Source organism: Astyanax mexicanus, unplaced genomic scaffold (assembly GCF_023375975.1).
Source record: "Astyanax mexicanus isolate ESR-SI-001 unplaced genomic scaffold, AstMex3_surface scaffold_34, whole genome shotgun sequence".
In the NCBI taxonomy this organism is placed as follows: domain Eukaryota; kingdom Metazoa; phylum Chordata; class Actinopteri; order Characiformes; family Acestrorhamphidae; genus Astyanax; species Astyanax mexicanus.
Window position 1 is genome coordinate 3,574,445 of NW_026040044.1, and position 20,559 is coordinate 3,595,003.

At 39.0% G+C, this 20,559-nt stretch overlaps 1 protein-coding gene across 1 annotated transcript; it reads left to right on the forward strand.

Annotated features, from left to right (window-relative positions):
• Positions 1–3,200: 3,200 nt before the first annotated feature.
• zdhhc3b (zinc finger DHHC-type palmitoyltransferase 3b) lies at positions 3,201–17,805 on the forward strand. Its single transcript, XM_022664214.2, has 7 exons — positions 3,201–3,412; positions 7,838–8,169; positions 9,579–9,703; positions 10,923–11,019; positions 12,340–12,421; positions 14,420–14,550; positions 15,775–17,805. Exons 2-7 carry the CDS (start codon positions 7,861–7,863, stop codon positions 15,931–15,933), a joined length of 903 nt encoding a protein of 300 aa, XP_022519935.1. The 5' UTR covers positions 3,201–3,412; positions 7,838–7,860; the 3' UTR covers positions 15,934–17,805.
• The last annotated feature ends 2,754 nt before the right edge of the window (positions 17,806–20,559 follow it).

Below are 20,559 nucleotides of genomic sequence, written 5' to 3' on the forward strand. Positions count from 1 at the left end.
AGCAACGAAGTATCTCACTGTCAGGTAACCTCTAGGGTGAGGAACATTCCTTGTACCCAAGTTGATCCACAGGGCATTCTCCGGTGTCCAGTCTTGACCTCTATTTCCCTGACCTTTTTGATATTTGTACAAGTAAAGCTCTCCAGACTGGGGATGCGCTGGTTGCAGTGAGCTCACTTTACTTACATCCACATTTGTTAGAATTCGTACCGCCTCATCAGTCGACAGGCAGCGGTTTATGACGTCATACACCTGATTGCACTTTCTGGAGCTGCCTTCGCTGTCATTTTCCATTTTAAACAACTGGTCAGTTTCGCCAAATTCCTGTGGTTCGGTTTTGACTAGTTCCTGTGGTGCAGAAGCTGGGTAAGCAGGGCTTGGCAGAAAAGACCCTTGGAGTCCCTGTGGTTCACACTGTGATGTTAAACCTGTCTTTCTCCAAACGTCATAAAACTGACGTCTCCTTCGGAGGGAGTTCGGTTTTCCAGTTGCCCTGATGATTCTCCCCCACAGCCCATTCTTAACTCTATAACCCTCATTTTGCAGGCGTTGTTTATCGATGTGCAGAACCTGCAGGGCTGATTTTATTTCCTTGTATATCGGTTCTGTTACGTGCAATTCCATTCTTCTTCTCATTTTCTATTGGTCCTAAAAAAGGGAGTCACAAGTTTAGAGTCCAACATGCGTCTTGGGTGAGGTGATCAGAAATGAATGCCGTTCACAGGCATGGTATTATAAATGCATATTCTGTGAGAATTCTGCTTGTGATCCAATTTCTCACATTATTTCTACTGGAGGCGTTTGACGTTAGCAAACATACCCTGAAATATCATGATATCCTTATTGTGATATGACACATTCTGTGGATATTGTGAGTATGTAAACTGACAATGACTTACTGAAATTATTATAAATATCATATTTAATTCAGTTTCTTTGGGTTTATTTGTGCAAATGTAAAAATTAAAATACTGATCTGAAAACACTGCCAGTGTATTTTCTATTTTCTGTGCAAGTTTAAGAGTTGATACTATGGAGGACGATAAATTAAGCATAAATAAATAAATGCACATATAAGTAAATAAATAAAATAAATAAATAAATATATTTTGTCATGACAAAGTACACACTTGAAAGTATATAAGGAATCTATTTCAATATTTCCATGCATTACCCTTTATTTGGGGCTGTTTCTGCATTTCTGCATTTATTTTTTATATATTACCGTATTTCTGTATTTCTGCATTTGTATGTTAATTAAGTTCATGCATGGAAATATGGAAATAGAATCCTGATATAATTAAGTGTGCACTTTTTCATGACAAAATATATTTATTAATTAATTAAATAATTTATCTATACAATTATTTATGAGTATTTATTTATTTATTCATTTATATGTATGTCATTTTTCGTCCTCTGTATGATACCACATGTAGTCTTTTTTAGATTAGAGTACAAAGACATTTTATTTTACTCAAAAAGTGTAGTAAAATTAAATGAACGATAATTAGGAAAATGGCTTTTATTTTGAAACCAACTCCCATTATATCAACAGGTTGAAAAGCAGCACTCTAGATAACATTTATATTACAGACAATTTAGCTACAGTATAATTAATATACACTCCTGCTGATCTAACAGAAGTTTAAACTGCTGTTTAATGAATGTATAAATGTTTATTTATTACTGTATAATCTGTATGATTAATAATTAAGATGAACTGAACTGCAGATCCAGATTAAAGTGTATTAATTATCCTATTAAATCTGTTTTTTCACTTAGATAAACTAAATTAAATAATTACTCTGCTGTTAATCTGAACTCACCTCCTCCATCTCTCCCTGCTCTGCAGCTTTTCCTTACTAAACACAAAAAAACACAAAATACCTGAGAGGTGGAAATTCACACAGTGGTGCTTAAATGAACAATGATTCCAAAATAAAAGTCCCGCCCCGTTTACCAACCAGCACCTTTTATCCATTAATTAATCAACCTTCATTTTTACTGGGGAATACATTGAGGGTGACCCTTATTTAAAATATTGCCGAGCATTTACAGTTTAAAAGGGACTGAAAATATTTAATCAGAAATCAGAAATAATAAAGAACATAATATTAAAAAAATAATAAATAAAATAAATATTTATTTTAAATAATCAGTTAATATAAATGAATAAAATACATACGTAAAAAAGAAAAAAATAAAACATTCAAAAAGACAATAACAAATTGACAAATAAAAAATGAGCAACTTATACAAAAATAAAGAAAAAGATAATATTACTAAAAGTAAAGTAAAATTATAAAAATAATAAGAAACTATAAAATGAATAACAATGAACTAAGAACATATGAATCAAAATAAAAACATTACAATAAAAAATAAATAGTAATAAATTAATAAAAATAAATAAATAAAACGAATTAAAAATGTAAATAAGAAAAAGATAAACTCATTTAAAAACGCTTCAACATTTATACACAAGTGATTTACATAAACAGACATAAAATACCACTACACAAAAACAAAAAGTAGAGGTCAAAAAAATTACAAAGACATAAAAACAAAAATAAAAATACAAATAATTAATATAAAACATTAACATAAACATACTGTATATTTAAAATAATGGTTAACAGCAGTTAAGGACAGATTTCGACAATATAGATTACACACGATGATTGCACCCAACACTGTTTGCGAAACAGAACTCTTTTCTAGTACTTTGGTACGCAGACAAATCACAATGCTGCATCTCAGCCAATCAGCTCTCCCTCCTGCCCTGCCTCTAAACCCATACATCACCCAGTGCCCAAACTACCCTCATATTTTTATTTAGCATTTTTAAATTTAGGGCTGAGGGTAGAATCAGCTAAAATCAGCGGGTTTAGTTATTCTTTAACTAAACTATATATATATATATATTTACATTATGTAACTTTATTGGCTCCGTTAATGTGTGTTTTATTTTTGTAAAAAAAAAAATAAGAACTGCTTTTATTATGAAAGGAGTTTTAGTGTACACAAACAGATAAAAGAATAAAAGTCCTGTCGAATATGTTTAATCGACTTCTATTGGTTTTACTTGGTTGAAAACGCGAGGTGACTTTTATTTTGAAGGAGGCGTCGGTGCAGTAGTGAGGGTTTGTCCCGTGGTGTGTGTTTCCTGGTGTGTGTGTGTGTGATAGTGAAGAGTGTGTATGAAGAGAGTGTGTGTTGTGTTGTGTTGTTTAATTGCAGGAGAGAAACCCGGTTAAACGGTTCTGCTCAGTGTTTTACCGCGTGCTCGGTTCGGTTCTGAGTGTGTGTGTGAGTGTGTGTGTGTGTGCGTGTGTGTGCGTGTGTGTGTGTGTGTGTGTGTGTGTGTGTTTATAGGGGTGGCAGCAGTGGGGTGGAACAGGAGCTGAAGGTAAGAGTCCTAAAATTAAATTATTTATAAAAACACATTAAATATAAATCATATCTGCATCAGATTTACACTCAGACCCGCTCTGTTACTGTATTACTGTAATATTCACCATTACTCACTATTACTCTCATTATCAGCACGTTTACTGATCTCTAATCATCTAATCAATCATCAAAAACTCATTTGAATTATTATATTGTTATATTAAGTGTTTATAAAGTGACTTAACATTGTTTATAAACACAGAGATGTAGTTTATAAACTACAGTAAACAGTAATAAATGGATCTGTCAGTATTAGTGTAATTAAGAGTGTGCTGGTGGTACAGTGAGTGGATCAGATACAGCAGTGCTGCTGGAGTTCTTAAACATCTCATTGTAACTCCCTTTGGAAGTGTCCTGTTGGAAGCACTATGTTTTAATTAGAGCTGCAACGATAGGTCAATATAAACAACAATATTGATTGATTATTTAAATTTCGACTACAAATTTTATTGTCGATTAATCGTTAATTCACTAAATATCAGAACTTTCCACATTTAAACAACATCCAGACATTTAAATACCTTTTAAATCTCATGTTCAGATGTTGCTATTGTTTTTAAAGATGGAGGACATGGCAGAAATAATCATAGACTAATCGCATAATCAAAAAATAATCATCAGATTATTAGACTACCAAAATAATCATTAGTTGCATTCATTCATTCATGCAATCATTAGTCCTGTTGGCAGTGTCCTGTGGAAAGCGTCCCTTTGGCAGTGTAATGTTTGCAGCACAATGTAGGCAGTGTTCTATGGGAAGCATCCTGTAGAAGGCATCTTGTTGGCAGTGTCCTGTAGGCATCATTCCTTTTACAGCATCCCGTTTGCAGCACACTGTGGGAAACGTCCTGTGGTCAGCGTACTGTTTGCAGTGCCCTGTGGAAAACATCCTGTGTTCAGCGCATTGTTTGCAGTGTCCGGTGGGAATCATCATGTGGTCAGCGTCATGTTTGCATGTTGTGCCCTGTGGGAAGTGTCCTGTTGGTATTATCCTGTGGGAATTGTTCTGTGGTCAGTGTCCTTTGGGCAGCGTCCTGTTTACAGCGTAATGGTTGCATTGCCCTGTGGGAAGCATCCTGTTGGCAGTGTCCTGTGGGAAGCATCCCTTTGGCAGCATCCTGTGGGCAGCGTCTTGTGAGCTGCGTCCTGTGGGCATTGTAGTTTGCAGCACAATGTAGGCAGTGTTCTATGGGAGGCATCCTGTTTTCTGCGTCCCATTGGCAGTGTCCTGTGGGAATGTTGTATGGGAAGCATCCTGTAAACAGCATCCGGCGAGCAGCACCTTGTGGACAGGATCTTGTGGCCGGTGCCATATAGTCAGCGTCCTGTGGGGAGCATCCTGTTGATGACGACCTGTTGACAGCGTCCTGTGGGCAGCATCCCTTTGGCATCATAATGTTTGCTGCCCAGTGTGGGCTGCGTCTTGTCGACAGGATCTTGTGGGGAGCGCCGTATGGTCAGCGTCCTGTGGTCAGTGTACTGTGGACAACAACATGTAACTGCGCCATGTTGTCCTGTGATTATCTTGCTGTCAACAGTGCCTTGTAGGAATTGTCCTGTGTGCAGCAACAGATTCAGAAGTGGTCTGTCCTGTGGGTCCTCAGGACTGAAGAACAGGATGATGTTTTAAGAGTAAAGTGGATCACATTACAGAGGTTTTCATTGGGGTTTAGGCTCAGAAATTGACCATCAACTCATTCGAATGTCGGTCAGTCAGGAAAAAACATGCCCTCAAACCATTCTCACCATAAGATCACCCAAAAGCAGTGTGTAAGACTGGTGGAGGAGAACATGATGTCAAGATGCATGAAAACTGTGATTAAAAACCACCAGGGTTATTCCACCAAATATTGATTTCTGAACTCTTAAAGGATAAATAAACCCCCTGGTTTTAGCTGACTGCACCCTCAGCTCAAGTTTTAAAAGGGTAAAAAATAGGAGGGGAAGTTTGGGAGGAGCACTGGGTGATGTATGGGTTTAGAGGTGGGGCAGGAGGGAGAGCTGATTGGCTGAGCTGCAGCAAGTGTGCCTATGATAGCGGTGAGACGCAGATGGTTGGACATCAGCAGAGGGGGCGGGATTATTGACTGAATAATTTGCATATTGTGACATCATTCTCACCTATAGCACAGTTGAACCTGAGAGGAGCTGCAGAGGTGGAAATGACCACAATAAAAGAGTTTTTTAAAGGTTAGGAAATGTTTATAAAAAATATATATATGGTTTAGGGTTTAGCGGCTCTTTGAAACATTAGTGTTGTTTCTAAATGAACTTTTCTTTGCATTATTTGAGGTCTAAAAGCATCTTTTTCATTATTTCTGCAAATAAATGCTTTAAATTACATTATTTTTATTTGGAATTTGGGATAAATGTTGTCCATAGTTTATAGCATAAAACAACAGTGTTTAAAAATAGCATTTTGAAGTGGTGTGTATGTGCGATTCTGTCTGTATGATATAGATGTGAAGTGATATGAAGTGAAACTCTGTTGTAATTCCTGACTCAGAGTCGGCTGGGTGACTCACCGCCTCCGCTGGGATCAGGAAGGGCAGGCGGCTGTGTATTTTCATGGTGTATAAATTACCCATAATTCCTGATAACGTGTGGAGTGACTCAGAGCAGCAGCAGCAGTGAGAGTGCAGCACACCCAGCAGAGATTAGTGTAGAGTGATTACAGTCTGATATTACTGCTGCTCTTAATGCACTTATTACTGTTAATAAAGCTCAGAGTACTGATAATAACACCAGTCTTACAGTCAGTCTGCTTACCTATACACTGATTTATTACTGTATCTTTTGCTCTCAAAGTTGCACCAGATTATCAGGAGCGCTATCAATAAACGTGTATTTTCTGGTCTTTTTTTATACATAAGGCGTCAATGCCAGTAAGCCAGTAAGGGCGATATTAGCTAGCAGTTCATCCCACATAGCTTATTTTAACACGGTTAACACTCTGAACTACTAAAGAACTAGCGCTTAGCTAATGTTAATGCTGCTCCAGCAGTGCTAGCCAGGGTTATCAGCAGGCTACAGTCCAATATACTCACCTCTGAACGGTAGGGCTGCAGCGATTAGTCAGTATAATCGACAATGTCGATTATTTCAGTTTGTCGACTACAAATTTCATTGTTGACTAATCGTTTATTTGTAGCAGTGCCGCATTACACAGGGCAATGGGAGATAAAAGGGTAAATGGTTTGCTCACACAGTTTATACTCAACTTAGTTTGTGTCTCCAAAAGTGCCCAAACACAACAGATTACATATTAAATCACTAAATATCAGTACTTTCCACGTTTAAACAATGTTCAGATGCTTATATTCCATTTAAATCTCATGTTCTGCTGCTTCCATTGTTTTTAGAGATGGCAGAAATAATCGCTGACTAATCGACTAATCGAAAAAAAAATAATCGTCAGATTAGTCGACTACCAAAATAATCATTCGTTGCAGCCGTACTGAACGGCCAAAGAGCCAGTGCTTAGGTTGCTTAGGTTAGTGGGTTAGTGGGAAATGCTAATGCTGCTCCAGCAGTGCTAGCCGGGGTAGCAGACTACAGATTAATAATACTAACCTCTGAATAGCAAAAGAGCTAGCACTTGTAGATGATGAAACTACCTCCACCATGTTTGAAAGCTGTGCTTTATCCTGGTTAGCTCTCACTGTGAGTTGCTGTAGATGATGAAACTACCTCCACCATGTTTGAAAGCTGTACTTTATCCTGGTTAGCTCGCACTGTGAGTTGTAGGTAATGTAACTACCTCCACCATGTTTAGAAGCTGTACTTTATCCTGGTTAGCTCTCACTGTGAGTTATAGATAATGTAACTACCTCCACCATGTTTAGAAGCTGTACTTTACCCTGGTTATCTCTTACTGTGAGTTATAGATAATGAAACTACCTCCACCATGTTTAGAAGCTGTACTTTACACTGGTTAGCTCTCACTGTGAGTTGCTGTAGATGATGTAACTACCTCCACCATGTTTAGAAGCTGTACTTTACCCTGGTTAGCTCTTACTGTGAGTTATAGATAATGAAACTACCTCCACCATGTTTAGAAGCTGTACTTTATCCTGGTTATCTTTCACCGTGAGTTGCTGTAGATAATAAAACTACCTCCACCATGTTTAGAAGCTGTACTTTATCCTGGTTAGCTCTTACTGTGAGTGATAGATAATGTAACTACCTCCACCATGTTTAGAAGCTGTACTTTATCCTGGTTATCTTTCACCGTGAGTTGCTGTAGATAATGTAACTACCTCCACCATGTTTAGAAGCTGTACTTTACACTGGTTAGCTCTCACTGTGAGTTGCTGTAGATGATGTAACTATCTCCACCATGTTTGAAGGATGTACTGTAACTGTCTCTCTCTCTCTGTAGGATGGTGAGTGTTGGTCAGTAGGATGAAGTCCAGTCCGGGGCACCGCTGTAGGGATATAGAGAGACAGGCGGGTTACCTGAAGCCGGAGCACTGTGCCCCGCCCCCTCCCCTCATGCCGTCGGCGGGACAGATGTGGTTTATACGGGACGGGTGCGGGATAGTGTGCGGGGTTATCACGTGGCTGCTGGTGTTCTACGCCGAGTTCGTGGTTCTGTTCGTCATGCTGCTGCCGGTGAGGAGCGTGATGTACAGCCTGGTGAACGGAGCGCTGTTCAACACACTCGCCTTCCTCGCCCTCGCATCACACTTCAGAGCCATGTGCACAGACCCGGTGAGTTACACACTACAAACACACAGTACAGACTACAGACAGACTACAGACACACACAGACTACAGTAATTTTACGGTTACGACCAAAAGACATGGGGTCTGACTATAAACAGACTTTTTGGTCTACTGACAGCCGTGCAGTCTGGTATATCAACAGACTTGTTGTTTATACTAATTAAAGACCTTTTGTCTAGACTGTAAACAGAGATGTAGTGTAGACTGCCTGCAGTTTTTTTAGGCTATAAAAAACTTTTGATCAAGACTGCCAACAGATTTAGTTTAGACTACCAGCTGATTTTTGGTAAACTCTATTGACAAACTCATGATCTAGACTGCTAACAAGAGCTAGTCAAGTTACAGACTTGTGATCTAAACTACTGGTGCATTTTGGTGTAGACTACTGACAGACTTGTGATCTAGACTACCAATAGACTTTTTGTACTGACTGTAAACAGAGTTGTAGTGTAGAATACTGGTAGGCTTGTGTTATAGATCATAAAAACATTTGATCTAGACTAACAGACTTTGTGTAGACTACTCACTAGACCAAATACTTGGACTAGAGTTAGTCAACTGACAGCTGTTTGATCTAGACTAGAAACAGACTTGTGGATTAACAGGCTTTCGAGCTAGACTGTCAGCAGATTTGCAGTTTATACTACTGCTGCATTTTGGTGTAGACATCTGACAGACCTGTGGTCTACTCTTCTGGCATATTTGGTCTAAACTACTGATGCATTTCGATGTAGACTACTAACAGACCTGTGGTTTAAACTACCGGCATATTTGGACTAAACAACTGATGTATTTTGATGTAGACTACTGACAGACCTGTGCTCTAGATTACTAACAAACCTGTGGTCTAAATTACCGGCATATTTGGACTAAACCGCTAATGCATTTTGATGTAGACTACTACCTGGCCTGTGGTCTGAACTACTGGTATATTTTGTCTAGACTTGTGGCCTAAATTACCAGCAGACTTGGTCTAGACTGCTGACACATTTTGGTGTGCTATAAAAATTTGTGGTCTACACTACCAACATATTTGGTCTGAACTACTGATACATTTTGATGTAGACTACTTATGGACTAAAGATCTAGACTACCAGCAGCTGTGTGTTTCGGACTAACGGACTGAGCTAGACAGATTTGCAGATTATATCACTGTCAGTTTTGCAGTCTAGACTACAGACACCTGTGTGTGGTCTAGACTAAAAACTGATTTGCAGTCTAGACTACCAGTAGAATTAAAGTCTAAAAGAGGGAAAAAAGGCTTGTGTATTGGACTGTAGACAGACTTGCAGTGTAGACCACTGGCAGATTTGTGGTCTGGAATATTAACTGACTTGTTTATCCAGACTGATCCTAATCCTAATCTATTGCTGTTTTCTTCTTCCTGTCTGTAGGGGGCGGTACCAAAGGGAAACGCCACTAAGGAGTTTATAGAGAGTCTACAGCTGAAACCGGGTCAGGTGGTCTACAAGTGTCCCAAATGCTGCAGCATCAAACCTGAACGAGCCCACCACTGCAGGTAACCCTCACTAACCGGCCACTTTATCAGAAACACCTACCTTTATACATCTACTCACTGTGGCCACTTTATTAGAAACACCTACTTCATACACATCCACTCACTGTGGCCACTTTATTAGAAACACCTACTATTACTACGTAGTGCTTCCACTCACCGTGGCCACTTTATTGGAAACACCTACTATTACTATGTAGTGCTTCCACTCACTGTGGCCACTTTATTAGAAACACCTAACTTTATACACATCCACTCACTGTGGCCAATTTATTAGAAACACCTACTTTATACACATTCACTCATTGTGGCCACTTTATTAGAAACACCTAACCTTATACACATCCACTCACTGTGGCCAATTTATTAGAAACACCTACTTTATACACATTCACTCATTGTGGCCACTTTATTAGAAACACCTACTTTATACACTTTCACTCACTGTGGCCACTTTATTAGAAACACATACCTTTATACATCTACTCACTGTGGCCAATTTATTGGAAACACCTACTATTACTACGTAGTGCTTCCACTTACTGTGGCCACTTTATTGGAAACACCTTTCTACCTCACTGTGCTCCCACTCACTGTGGCCACTTTATTAGAAACACCTACTTCATGCACATCCGCTCACTGTGGCCACTTTATTGGAAACACCTACTCTACTACACCATATGCTTCCACTCACTGTGGCCACTTTATTGGAAACACCTACTCTACTACACCATATGCTTCCACTCACTGTGGCCACTTTATTGGAAACACCTACTATTACTTTGTGCGTTTTTTTTTTTTTTTACTGTGGCCACTTTATTGGAAACACCTTCTATACTACTATGCTACCTTGTGCCTCCACTCACTGTGGCCACTTTATTGGAAACACCTAACACACATTAATGATGAAAGTGAGTCTCCACCACCCATATGCAGTGTAGGTGTGTGTGTACTGTATACACCACCTACCTGCTTTAGAACTACTGGAGTGTGTGTGTGTGTGTGTGTGTGTGTTTGTGTGTGTGTGTGTGTGTGTGTGTGTGTGTGTGTGTGTGTGTGTGTGTGTGTGTGTGATCTTAAATGTAAGTCTATCATAATTAACGCTGTCTCTGGCCTGCAGCTCCACTGGGAGAGACTCTGAGATGCAGCATGGCCTACATTCACCCAGAATGTGTGTGTGTGTGTGTGTGTGTGTGTGTGTGTGTGTGTATTCTTCTTCTAGTGTGTGTAAGCGTTGTATAAGGAAGATGGACCACCACTGTCCGTGGGTGAACAACTGTGTGGGAGAAAACAACCAGAAATACTTTGTGCTCTTCACTGTGAGTACAGCTCCTCATCTAACCACTACCAGACCTGTAGAATTAAAAAATCACTAAAATAGAATCTGTCTGACAACATGAAGCAGATAAAAGATCCCAAAAAGCAGCACAATATTATTATTATACCCCCATCTGAAGAAACTCAACAACAGATCAGATCATCTATCAGTCTGGAAAAGATTATAAAGTCATTTCTAAAGCTTTGAGACTCCAGAGAACCACAGTGATTCACTGTTATTCACTAATGGAGAAAACATGGAACACTGGTGAACCTTCCCAGGAGTGACCGGCCGACCGACAGAAATTACTCCAAAAGGGCATGAAGAACTCATCCAGGAGGTTCCAAATAAACCCAGGACTGACGAGGCAAAAGTGGAACTTTAAACTAACACATAATTTCAGAAAAAGATCATCATACTGAACTGTAAAACATGGTGGTGGTAGTTTGTGTGTGTGTGATGGTCTGGAGCTGCTCGAATAGGACCTTGCTGTAATTGATGGAAGCAGGAATTCTGCTGTTTTTAACAGAAAATCCTGAAGGAGAATCAGAATCCTCCATTTGTTCCTTACTGACCTCAAGCTCAGGTGTACTTGGGTTCTGCAGCAGGACAATGACCCAAAGCTCACAAATAACAGGTTCACTGTCTCTGAATGGATTAAAAAACAAAACTAAATGCAGGTTTTGGAGGGTCTAGGTAAAGTCTAATTGATTTAGATGCTTTGGATGATCTTAAACAGGACTTTTATGCTGGAAAATCCTCCAATGTGTCTGAATTAAAACTGTAATTCTGTAAAGAAGAATGGAGCTAAATTCCTCCACAATGAGAGACTCGTTATCAGTTATCAGTAAAGATCGATTACAGTTGTTGAATCCAAGAGTGAAACAATTAAGTTATTAGATTTAGGGGGAAACACTTTCTCACACAGTTTGGATATTTTTTTTTCTTAAATAAATATAATTATTGTTTAAAATGTGCTTTTTATATTTACTCAGGTTATATTTATCAAATGTTTCAATCAACCTTTATTTTGAGTCAGAAGTAAAATAGTTTACTACATTTAGTAAACAAGAAAATGGTAACTACATTTAATAATTTTAAAATAACAGTAAATAAAAGATAAAAATAGATAAAAATAAAAATATAATTATAATATTAAAACTTGTTTACAAAGATAAAAAGAAGATAAGTTTAATTAAAAAAAAACTTAAAATTAAGCTAAAACTAACTTTTACATAACACAAAAAAAGACAAATAAAATAAATTAATTAAAATTGTGTGTGTGTGTGTGTGTGTGTGTGTGTGTGTGTGTGTGTTGCAGATGTACATTGCTCTGATATCTCTCCACGCTCTCATCATGGTGGCGTTCCACTTCGTCTTCTGCTTCGAGGAGGACTGGTCAAGTAAGAACACACACTACACACACACACACTACACACACACACACACACAAACACACACACACACTACACACACACACTACACACACACACACTACACACACACACTACACACACAAACTACACACACACACACACACACACACACTACACACACACACACACACACACACTACACACACACACACACACACACACACACACACACACACACACACACACACACACACACACACACACACACACACAGCATTTCTTCATCACAAATTGTTATTATCTCTGTGGCTTCTGTGTTTATATTGAAGCTAAAAGAAGGCTTGTCTGTTGGGACAGAGTTTGTGTGTGTTTGTGTGTGTGTGTGTGTGTGTGTGTGTGTGTGTGTGTGTGTGTGTGTGTGTGTGTGTGTGTGTGTGTGTGTGTGTGTGTGTGTGTGTGTGTGTGTTTCCCGACTGACCTATTTCTGGCCTTAATTTCAGCTGTTTTCCTGTTGCCTCATTAAATCAGAGACTCAGGAAAAGTGCTGTAATCCACGTCCATGCATCCCCACGTCCCCATACACACTGCAGTGTTAATTTAATAACATTTTATTAGAAAATCGCCTAATGAACGTGCAATGCTCATTGCTATCTTAAACCCCACCATCAGCCTATTTTCACTCCTTCCTCCTGCCTGGTTTAAACAGCAGCAGAGCTTCTGAATATATCTACACTGATGGGCGTGGTGTTCTGGAAATGAGGTGTGTTCAGGTACATTTCTGCAGTTTTGCTTGTTTATCTTGGTAACAGAAAACACAGGAGCTCCACTGACTGAATACAACCTAGACAGACGCCAACAGTCAGATGTTACATCAACAATAAACAGAATAGTAAATAAAATAACATTGCTGTTCCCGTAAATGAGCTGCTGGAGCTCCTTCACAGCGTCAACCAGCAGCTCAGTTTCCTCTGCCGAGAAGAGTTTGTTGGACACGTCCAGGTAGCTGCACCGTTAAAATAGCAATCCACCAAAGACAGAGCTCACCTGATCTACTCTTAAAGAGAATGATGAGCAAGAGACACTCTGATTGGTGTATTTCACGTTACACCCAAAATTAAACACACCCGTGATTAATTAAGAGAATTAGTACATGGCTTTTGAACCTTTCAAGCTGTGCAAGGTGTACTTTTCCCGTCGTTATGATAGCAAAGACACACTGAAACGCTCCTAAATCAAGCTAAAAGGTGCATAATTGACAGCTCGCATAAAGACTAAAGTTAAAATAGGGCCCCATTACTCTTTAAGCATGTTAGTACAAATAATGGAACCTTGTTAACAGTACAGTCAGGTGAATGTCAACTTTTTGAGAATTGTGAGTTAAAATTGAATCAGTCCTAAAAGTAGAAAAATGTATTAAATCAAATAAACAAACCTAATTGTCACCTTCAAATGATCCAAAACACTCACAGAGATGTAGTATTAGTAGTAATTGGTATGTACTGTATATGTAATGTAAAACTCTAATGGCTTAAAACGGACTGTGAAGCTGCTAAAGGGTGATGTCTGCAGAACAAGGCGTCTGTGAGCCAATGTATCGGAACCGAGTCGCATCAGCAGCAGCTCAAAAAGAGGCGGAGTCTGACCTCACATGTGTCGGAAGGGGCGTGTGCTAGTCTTCTTTACCCTCCTGGTGTGTTGGGGGTCTGTCGCCAAACCAAACAGATAAACAAACTCATCAACTGATCCGGAACATAGAAACCAACTACATAGAAAACGCAGTAAGACACCTCTGTATGTAAATGAGGACTGGTTGTGGATTCCTCATTGGCTGGATTATGAGCCTCTCTGTTACACTCTTAAAAATGAAGGTGCTGGAAATTGAGTTAAAAATTATTGAATCGATTTTAACTAAACAATTTTTAAACAGCACCTTTATTTTTGATAGTGTAACCCAACGTAACCCGCCGTAACCCACTCTTCCTCCTGTTTCTCCTCCATCCATCCCTCCATCCCTCTGTTCTCCAGAGTGCAGCTCCTTCTCTCCTCCAGCGACCGTCATCCTCCTCATCCTCCTGTGCTTTGAGGGCCTCCTCTTCCTCATCTTCACCGCCGTGATGTTCGGAACACAGGTCCATTCAATCTGTACTGATGAGACCGTAAGTTATTTCCTAGGGTTCATTCATTTACCGTATGAGGATTATAAGGCGCACCTGATTTAAAAACGCGTTAAGCGACACTAGTTAGGATGCCTACATTGAAGTGTGCAAGGGTGTCGCCATGTTTCCCTTTAACAGGGAAGGTGTGGGAAGCATCTAAATAAACACAACTGTAATTAAAAAATAAAAAAAAACTTTTAAAGTTAAACGAGTGCTGGATGTTAATCTACACAGATTTCTCTCCTGAAAACTGTTTATTTGGGTGAGAAAAACGTTTCCAATTATTTACAGTTAAAGCTTAGATTTCCAGTGAGTTTTAAGTAAAGTTTCTCCAGCACTAAGGCTGGGTGCAGCAGCATTAGCATTAGCCGCTAACCGCAGTGCTAGCAGGGCGTAAATGCTGCCCGATAACGCTACACTGAGGAACCCTGAGTGTTTCAGTAACCCAGGGCGATATTAGCTAGCACTTTGTCTTATTTGTTGTATTGTCTTTAGCTTATTTTAACACAGTAAACATGCTACAGACTACAGTCCAATATACTCACCTCTGAACAGTGAAAGAGCTAGCGCTGTGGTTAGCGGCTAATGCTAATGCTGCTGCACCCAGCCTTAGTGCTGGAGAAGATACATTAGGAGCACTAGCGATTTTTGGAAACATTTTAAGATTTTAAGTGCAAATTATATAGTCTCTCTTTTGCTGTTCAGACCTGAGTATTATCAGCCTGTAGCCTGCTGCTAACCCTGGATAGCACTGCTGGAGCTGTATTAGCATTAGCTGCTATCTGCAGTGCTAAGCGCTAGCTCTTTCGTCGTTCAGAGGTGAGTATATCGAACTGTAGTCTGCATGTTTATCGAGTTAAAACAAGCTACATGAGACAAACCACTAGCTGATACCACCCTGGGTTACCTGAACACTCTGGGTTACTCAGTGTAGCGATGTTGGGCAGCATTTACTAGCGCTAACCACAGCTACCACTTGCATTTAGCTGCTGATGCTAATGCTAATGTTGCTGCACCTAGCCTTAGTGGAAATCTGGAAATCTAATCTTACTGTAAATAAACCGAAATGCTTTACTAACCCAAATAAACAGTTTTCTGTAGAGACCTGCTGAATTAGGAGGGAAACATGGCGACACCACTGTTCCTTACTAGTGTCTCCAATGCGCCGGTAACTTATATTCCAGTTATCAGACCTAATGCATCGTGTATGTCTTGTTGTTTCAGGGTATCGAGCAGCTGAAGAAGGAGGAGAGGAGGTGGGCGAAGAAGTCGAGGTGGATGAATATGAGGGTGGTGTTCGGTCATCCCTTCTCTATAGCCTGGCTCAGCCCCTTCTCCACGCCGGACCACGGCAAGGCCGAGGTCTACCAGTACGTGGTCTGACCCGGGAATCCTGCCTCCTGATTGGACGCAGAGTCACTGGGAGACAGTCTGATGATCACTCCACTCTTTATTATTTTACCTGTGATTTAATAATCCGTGCTGCGTGGACTCGGCGGGGGATACGGACTCTTTCGGTGCTTGGCTTTTATTATTATTTACGCTGTATTTCTCTCGCTGCTCTTAGTTCCGGTGGCTGTGCCTGTTTGATGTTTACGTATTATTTCTATTTTTCTCTTTATTACGCTTATTTCTGTTCACACCAAAGCCCTGAGCTCCAGAAAAAATTAAGAGATCACTTTAGTTTCTGAATCAGTTTCTCTGATTTTGCTATTTATAGGTTTATGTTTGAGTAAAATGAACATTGTTGTTTTATTCTATAAACTACAGACAACATTTCTCCCAAATTCCAAATAAAAATATTCTCATTTAGAGCATTTATTTACAGAAAATGAGAAATGACTGAAATAACAAGATCATATTCATAAAGTTTTAAGAGTTCAGAAATCAATATTTGGTTGAATAACCCTGGTTTTAAGTCACATTTTTTTTCATGCATCTTGGCATCATGTTCTCCTCCTCCACCAGTCTTACACACTGCTTTTGGATAACTTTATGCTGCTTTACTCCTGGTGCAAAAATTCAAGCAGTTCAGTTTGGTGGTTTGATGTCTTGTGATCATCCATCTTCCTCTTGATTATATTCCAGAGGTTTTACATTTATTAAAATCAAAGAAACTCATTTTTAGGTGGTTTCTTATTTTTTTCCAGAGCTGTATATACAGAGATACAACCCCAGTCGCAGTAATTAGAAGAAGAGGAGAAGTTTTAACTTCCATCCACCGCCTTCCACAACGAGAGCGGGAGCTGCGTCTGTGGTTGAAGAGCTGCATTTAACAGTATATTCAACCAAACGTTCATGCGTCTACTCTTACTATTCATTTAGTGGAGGAAATACCAACACCAGAACTTCCTGATTGAGATAAATGGATTGGTTTTAAAGCTACGGTGGCTCCCGCACTCGTAGATTAGCTTTTAAGCTAACGCCTAGCGTGTTTAAGAGTGTATAGCTTGTGAGTGAATGCGCCTTAATCTAGATCAGACTGAGCCAGGCTTTGGTTGGTGAACAGAACGCTGAAGACGCTTCGCTGTTTTACATCTTCTTTTGCCAAAATCTTTCTCTTTGTCTTCTCTTGGTTTATGAGAATCAATCGGGTTGTTGGTTCACCCCGAGAACCGCCTCAGGACTCCAGCAGGAAATGGGGCGCACCATATGGCTGAACTGGGATGAGATTAGTCAAAGTGTTGACATGCTGCAGTTTGCCTTCTTTTTTTGTTAATTTCTTGCTTTATTTTTTGCTTTTCTTGCTTTTTTATCTTTATTATAACTCTATAAATAAGTTTTTGTGTTTTTTTTTAATGAGGGTCTTTAACCAGCATGGACCTGGACCTGAACTGAAGCCTTTCACAGTGTTTCTACTTCACATTTTTAATTCAGACGATGGACAAACATGATGAAAAACTTTCTCAAACGGTGAAAAAACAGTCGTTAACTTTATACAATCAACTTCAGATGAGTATTTTTGGGTTTTGTCTCCCCCAATCTACTATACTGAAGAATCCTCCAGTAAAATCCATCAGTACTGAGACAGATCCTGAACATCACCAGCTTCTGAACCTCACAGGAAACTCCTGGTTAAACAATCAGAAAAGGACAACCTCACACACACTCCTCTGAAACATTAACGGACGTGATGTTTCTGCTGTGTTTTTGCACTCAGTCTACAATCCTGGACCATCTGTGTGTTATTGTTGATGATGATAACTCTCGATGATGATTTACCAGCCTGAACTAAACACTCCTTATAAAATAAAAGGTGTTGAGTGATTATTTGCTTTGTAGTCTTATAAACGTTAAAAACGTCCTGGTGGAAACAGGAGAGTTGAGGTGCACATTGAATTCTGCGTGATTTGATCAGCCGTGGTTTTATGTTTTTTGGATACAATCCGGGTTAGCACCCGAACATCCCTTTCAGACAGCTTCCTCTTACAGCGTCCACAGTTAATCCTGTTGGATGTGGTTGGTCCTTCTTGGTGGTATGCTGACATTACCCTGGATACCGTGGCTCTTGATACATCACAAAGACTTGCTGTCTTGGTAACAGATGCTCCAGCAAGACGTGCACCAACAATTTGTCCTCTTTTGAACTCTGGTATGTCACCCATAATGTTGTGTGCATTGCAATATTTAGAGCAGAACTGTGCTCTTACCCTGCTAATTGAACCTTCACACTCTGCTCTTACTGGTGCAATAATGTGCAATTAATGAAGATTGAACACCAGGCTGCTCCAATTTAGACATGAAACCTAAAATCCCACACTAAAATGAAGACAGGTGTTTCAGTTTCATTGTCCAACCCCTGTATTTCGAAAGTTCTGAAAAAAAAAATGAAGAGATCACTTCAGTTTCTGAATCAGTTTCTCTGATTTTGCTATTTATAGGTTTATGTTTGAGTAAAATGAACATTGTTGTTTTATTCTATAAACTGCAGACAACATTTCTCCCAAATTCCAAATAAAAATATTCTCATTTAGAGCATTTATTTACAGAAAATGAGAAATGGCTGAAATAACAAAAAAGATGCAGAGCTTTCAGACCTTAAATAATGCAAAGAAAACAAGTTCATATTCATAAAGTTTTAAGAGTTCAGAAATAATCAATATTTGGTGCAATAACCCTGATTCATCATCATATTCTCCTCCACCAGTCTTACACACTGCTTTTGGCTGACCTTATGCCACGTCTGGCGCAAAAAAATTCAAGCGGTCACCCAAAAGCAGTGTGTAAGACTGGTGGAGGAGAACATGATGCCAAGATGCATGAAAAAACTGTGATTAAAAACCACCAGGGTTATTCCACCAAATATTGATTTCTGAACTCTTAAATCTTTATGAATATGAACTTGTTTTCTTTGCATTATTTGAGGTTTGAAAGCTCTGTAGCTTTTTCATTATTTTGACCATTTCTCATTTTCTGTAAATAAATGCTCTAAATGAGAATATTTTTATTTGGAATTTGGGAGAAATATTGTCTGTAGTTTATAGAATAAAACAACAATGTTCATTTTACTCAAATGTATACCTATAAATAGCAAAATCAGAGAAACTGATCATTTTTTTCACAAAATTATGTAGTTTTTTTGAGATTCTAAGTGATACACCAACACAAAAGTGTGCACAATTGGACCAGAAATGATGCATGTTTTTGACTGGGTCATTCTAACACATTCTCGGGTCATCGTCTTGCTGGAAGGTCTCAAGTCTTTTATCTCCATTCATCTTCCCGTCCTCAGCAGCAGGTTCTGTGTTTGATTGTTCTGTGTTCTGTACAGAAGGATGGGTGGTGACTAACATCTGTAGATGTTTTCAGATCTGAAGAATGAACAGCTTATGCTTAGTGTTTGTTTTGAGTAGAAATTAACTCAGGGTTGTAGATTAATTACACACCACCCGGCTCAGGCCAGAAGAGGATTGTGGGTCAGATTTCTCCGGGGAGGAGAGCTGACCCAGAATCTGCTCTAGACTCCTGTACTGTAGAACACACACTCTCATCAGCATCAGCATACGGTGCTGAATTTACACTGATTTATTATAATATTTTAATAGTCATTCTGATTTGTTTGAGATTATGGATAGGGTGTTATATTTCTGAAGTTGTGTTTCATGTATTTTACATTCCTTCATCAACAGATTTCCTCCTCTATTATATATCCCACTTTCTATGGGATGTGACAAAAGTCACGGGACACAGTAGCTAGCTTCTGTGGCATGATAGTGTATATTTAATCAAAATTTTGTCTTAAAAGGTTACTTAACCCTAACCATATATATTTTTGATAGTTGAAATTTGTTTAATAAGTCATTAAACATATAATTCCTGCTTAAAATCTTTATAAACATTTCCTTAACTTTAGAAAATGTTTTTATGTTAATTTATAGGTAATAATTTCTGTCTCTGCAGCTCCTCTCAGGTTCAGCACTGCTGCTGCACCTCAGCCAATCAGCTCTCCCTTCTGCCCCGCCCCTAAACCCATACATCACCTAGTGCCTCTCCCAAAACTACTCCTCCCATTTTTTTTTTTTTAATAGCATTTTTAAAATTTGAGCTGAAGGTGGACTCAGGAGGTTTGATACTTCCTGATGCAGATCAATCAGCTCTCCCTCCTGCCCCACCCCTAAACCCATACATCACCCAGTGCCCCATCTTTTTTTTTTTTTAGCATTTTTCTAATTTTGAGCTGAAGGTAAAATCAGGGGGTTTAGTTACCCTTTAAAACACTATTTATTATTATTTATTATCTATTTATTTCTACATTTATCTGATATTTAAAAACTGAACAGCCTCTTATGTTATACATTATAAAAGTGCCTGAGCTTCAACATCAAAACTCCAAGTACTCGCTTCCAAATATTGATTTTCTACTTTGTAGCAGCAGAGAGAATCTGGTTCAGTTCCAATATCCATGACTTTGCTCTTTGCTCAGTGTGTGATCTCTGATATTCTGCTTATTATGAGAAGAATATCTGTATTTTTCAGTTTTGGACATAATGTGACTCTGAATGTTCTTTA

Bases quoted from the DNA above. Each gene is read 5' to 3' on its own strand.
- zdhhc3b (XM_022664214.2), top strand. From the start codon at position 7,861: ATGAAGTCCAGTCCGGGGCACCGCTGTAGGGATATAGAGAGACAGGCG. The intron at 8,170-9,578 runs GTGAGTTACACA...TCCTGTCTGTAG, and splicing joins GAGCCATGTGCACAGACCCG to GGGGCGGTACCAAAGGGAAA. The intron at 12,422-14,419 runs GTAAGAACACAC...TCTGTTCTCCAG, and splicing joins CTTCGAGGAGGACTGGTCAA to AGTGCAGCTCCTTCTCTCCT.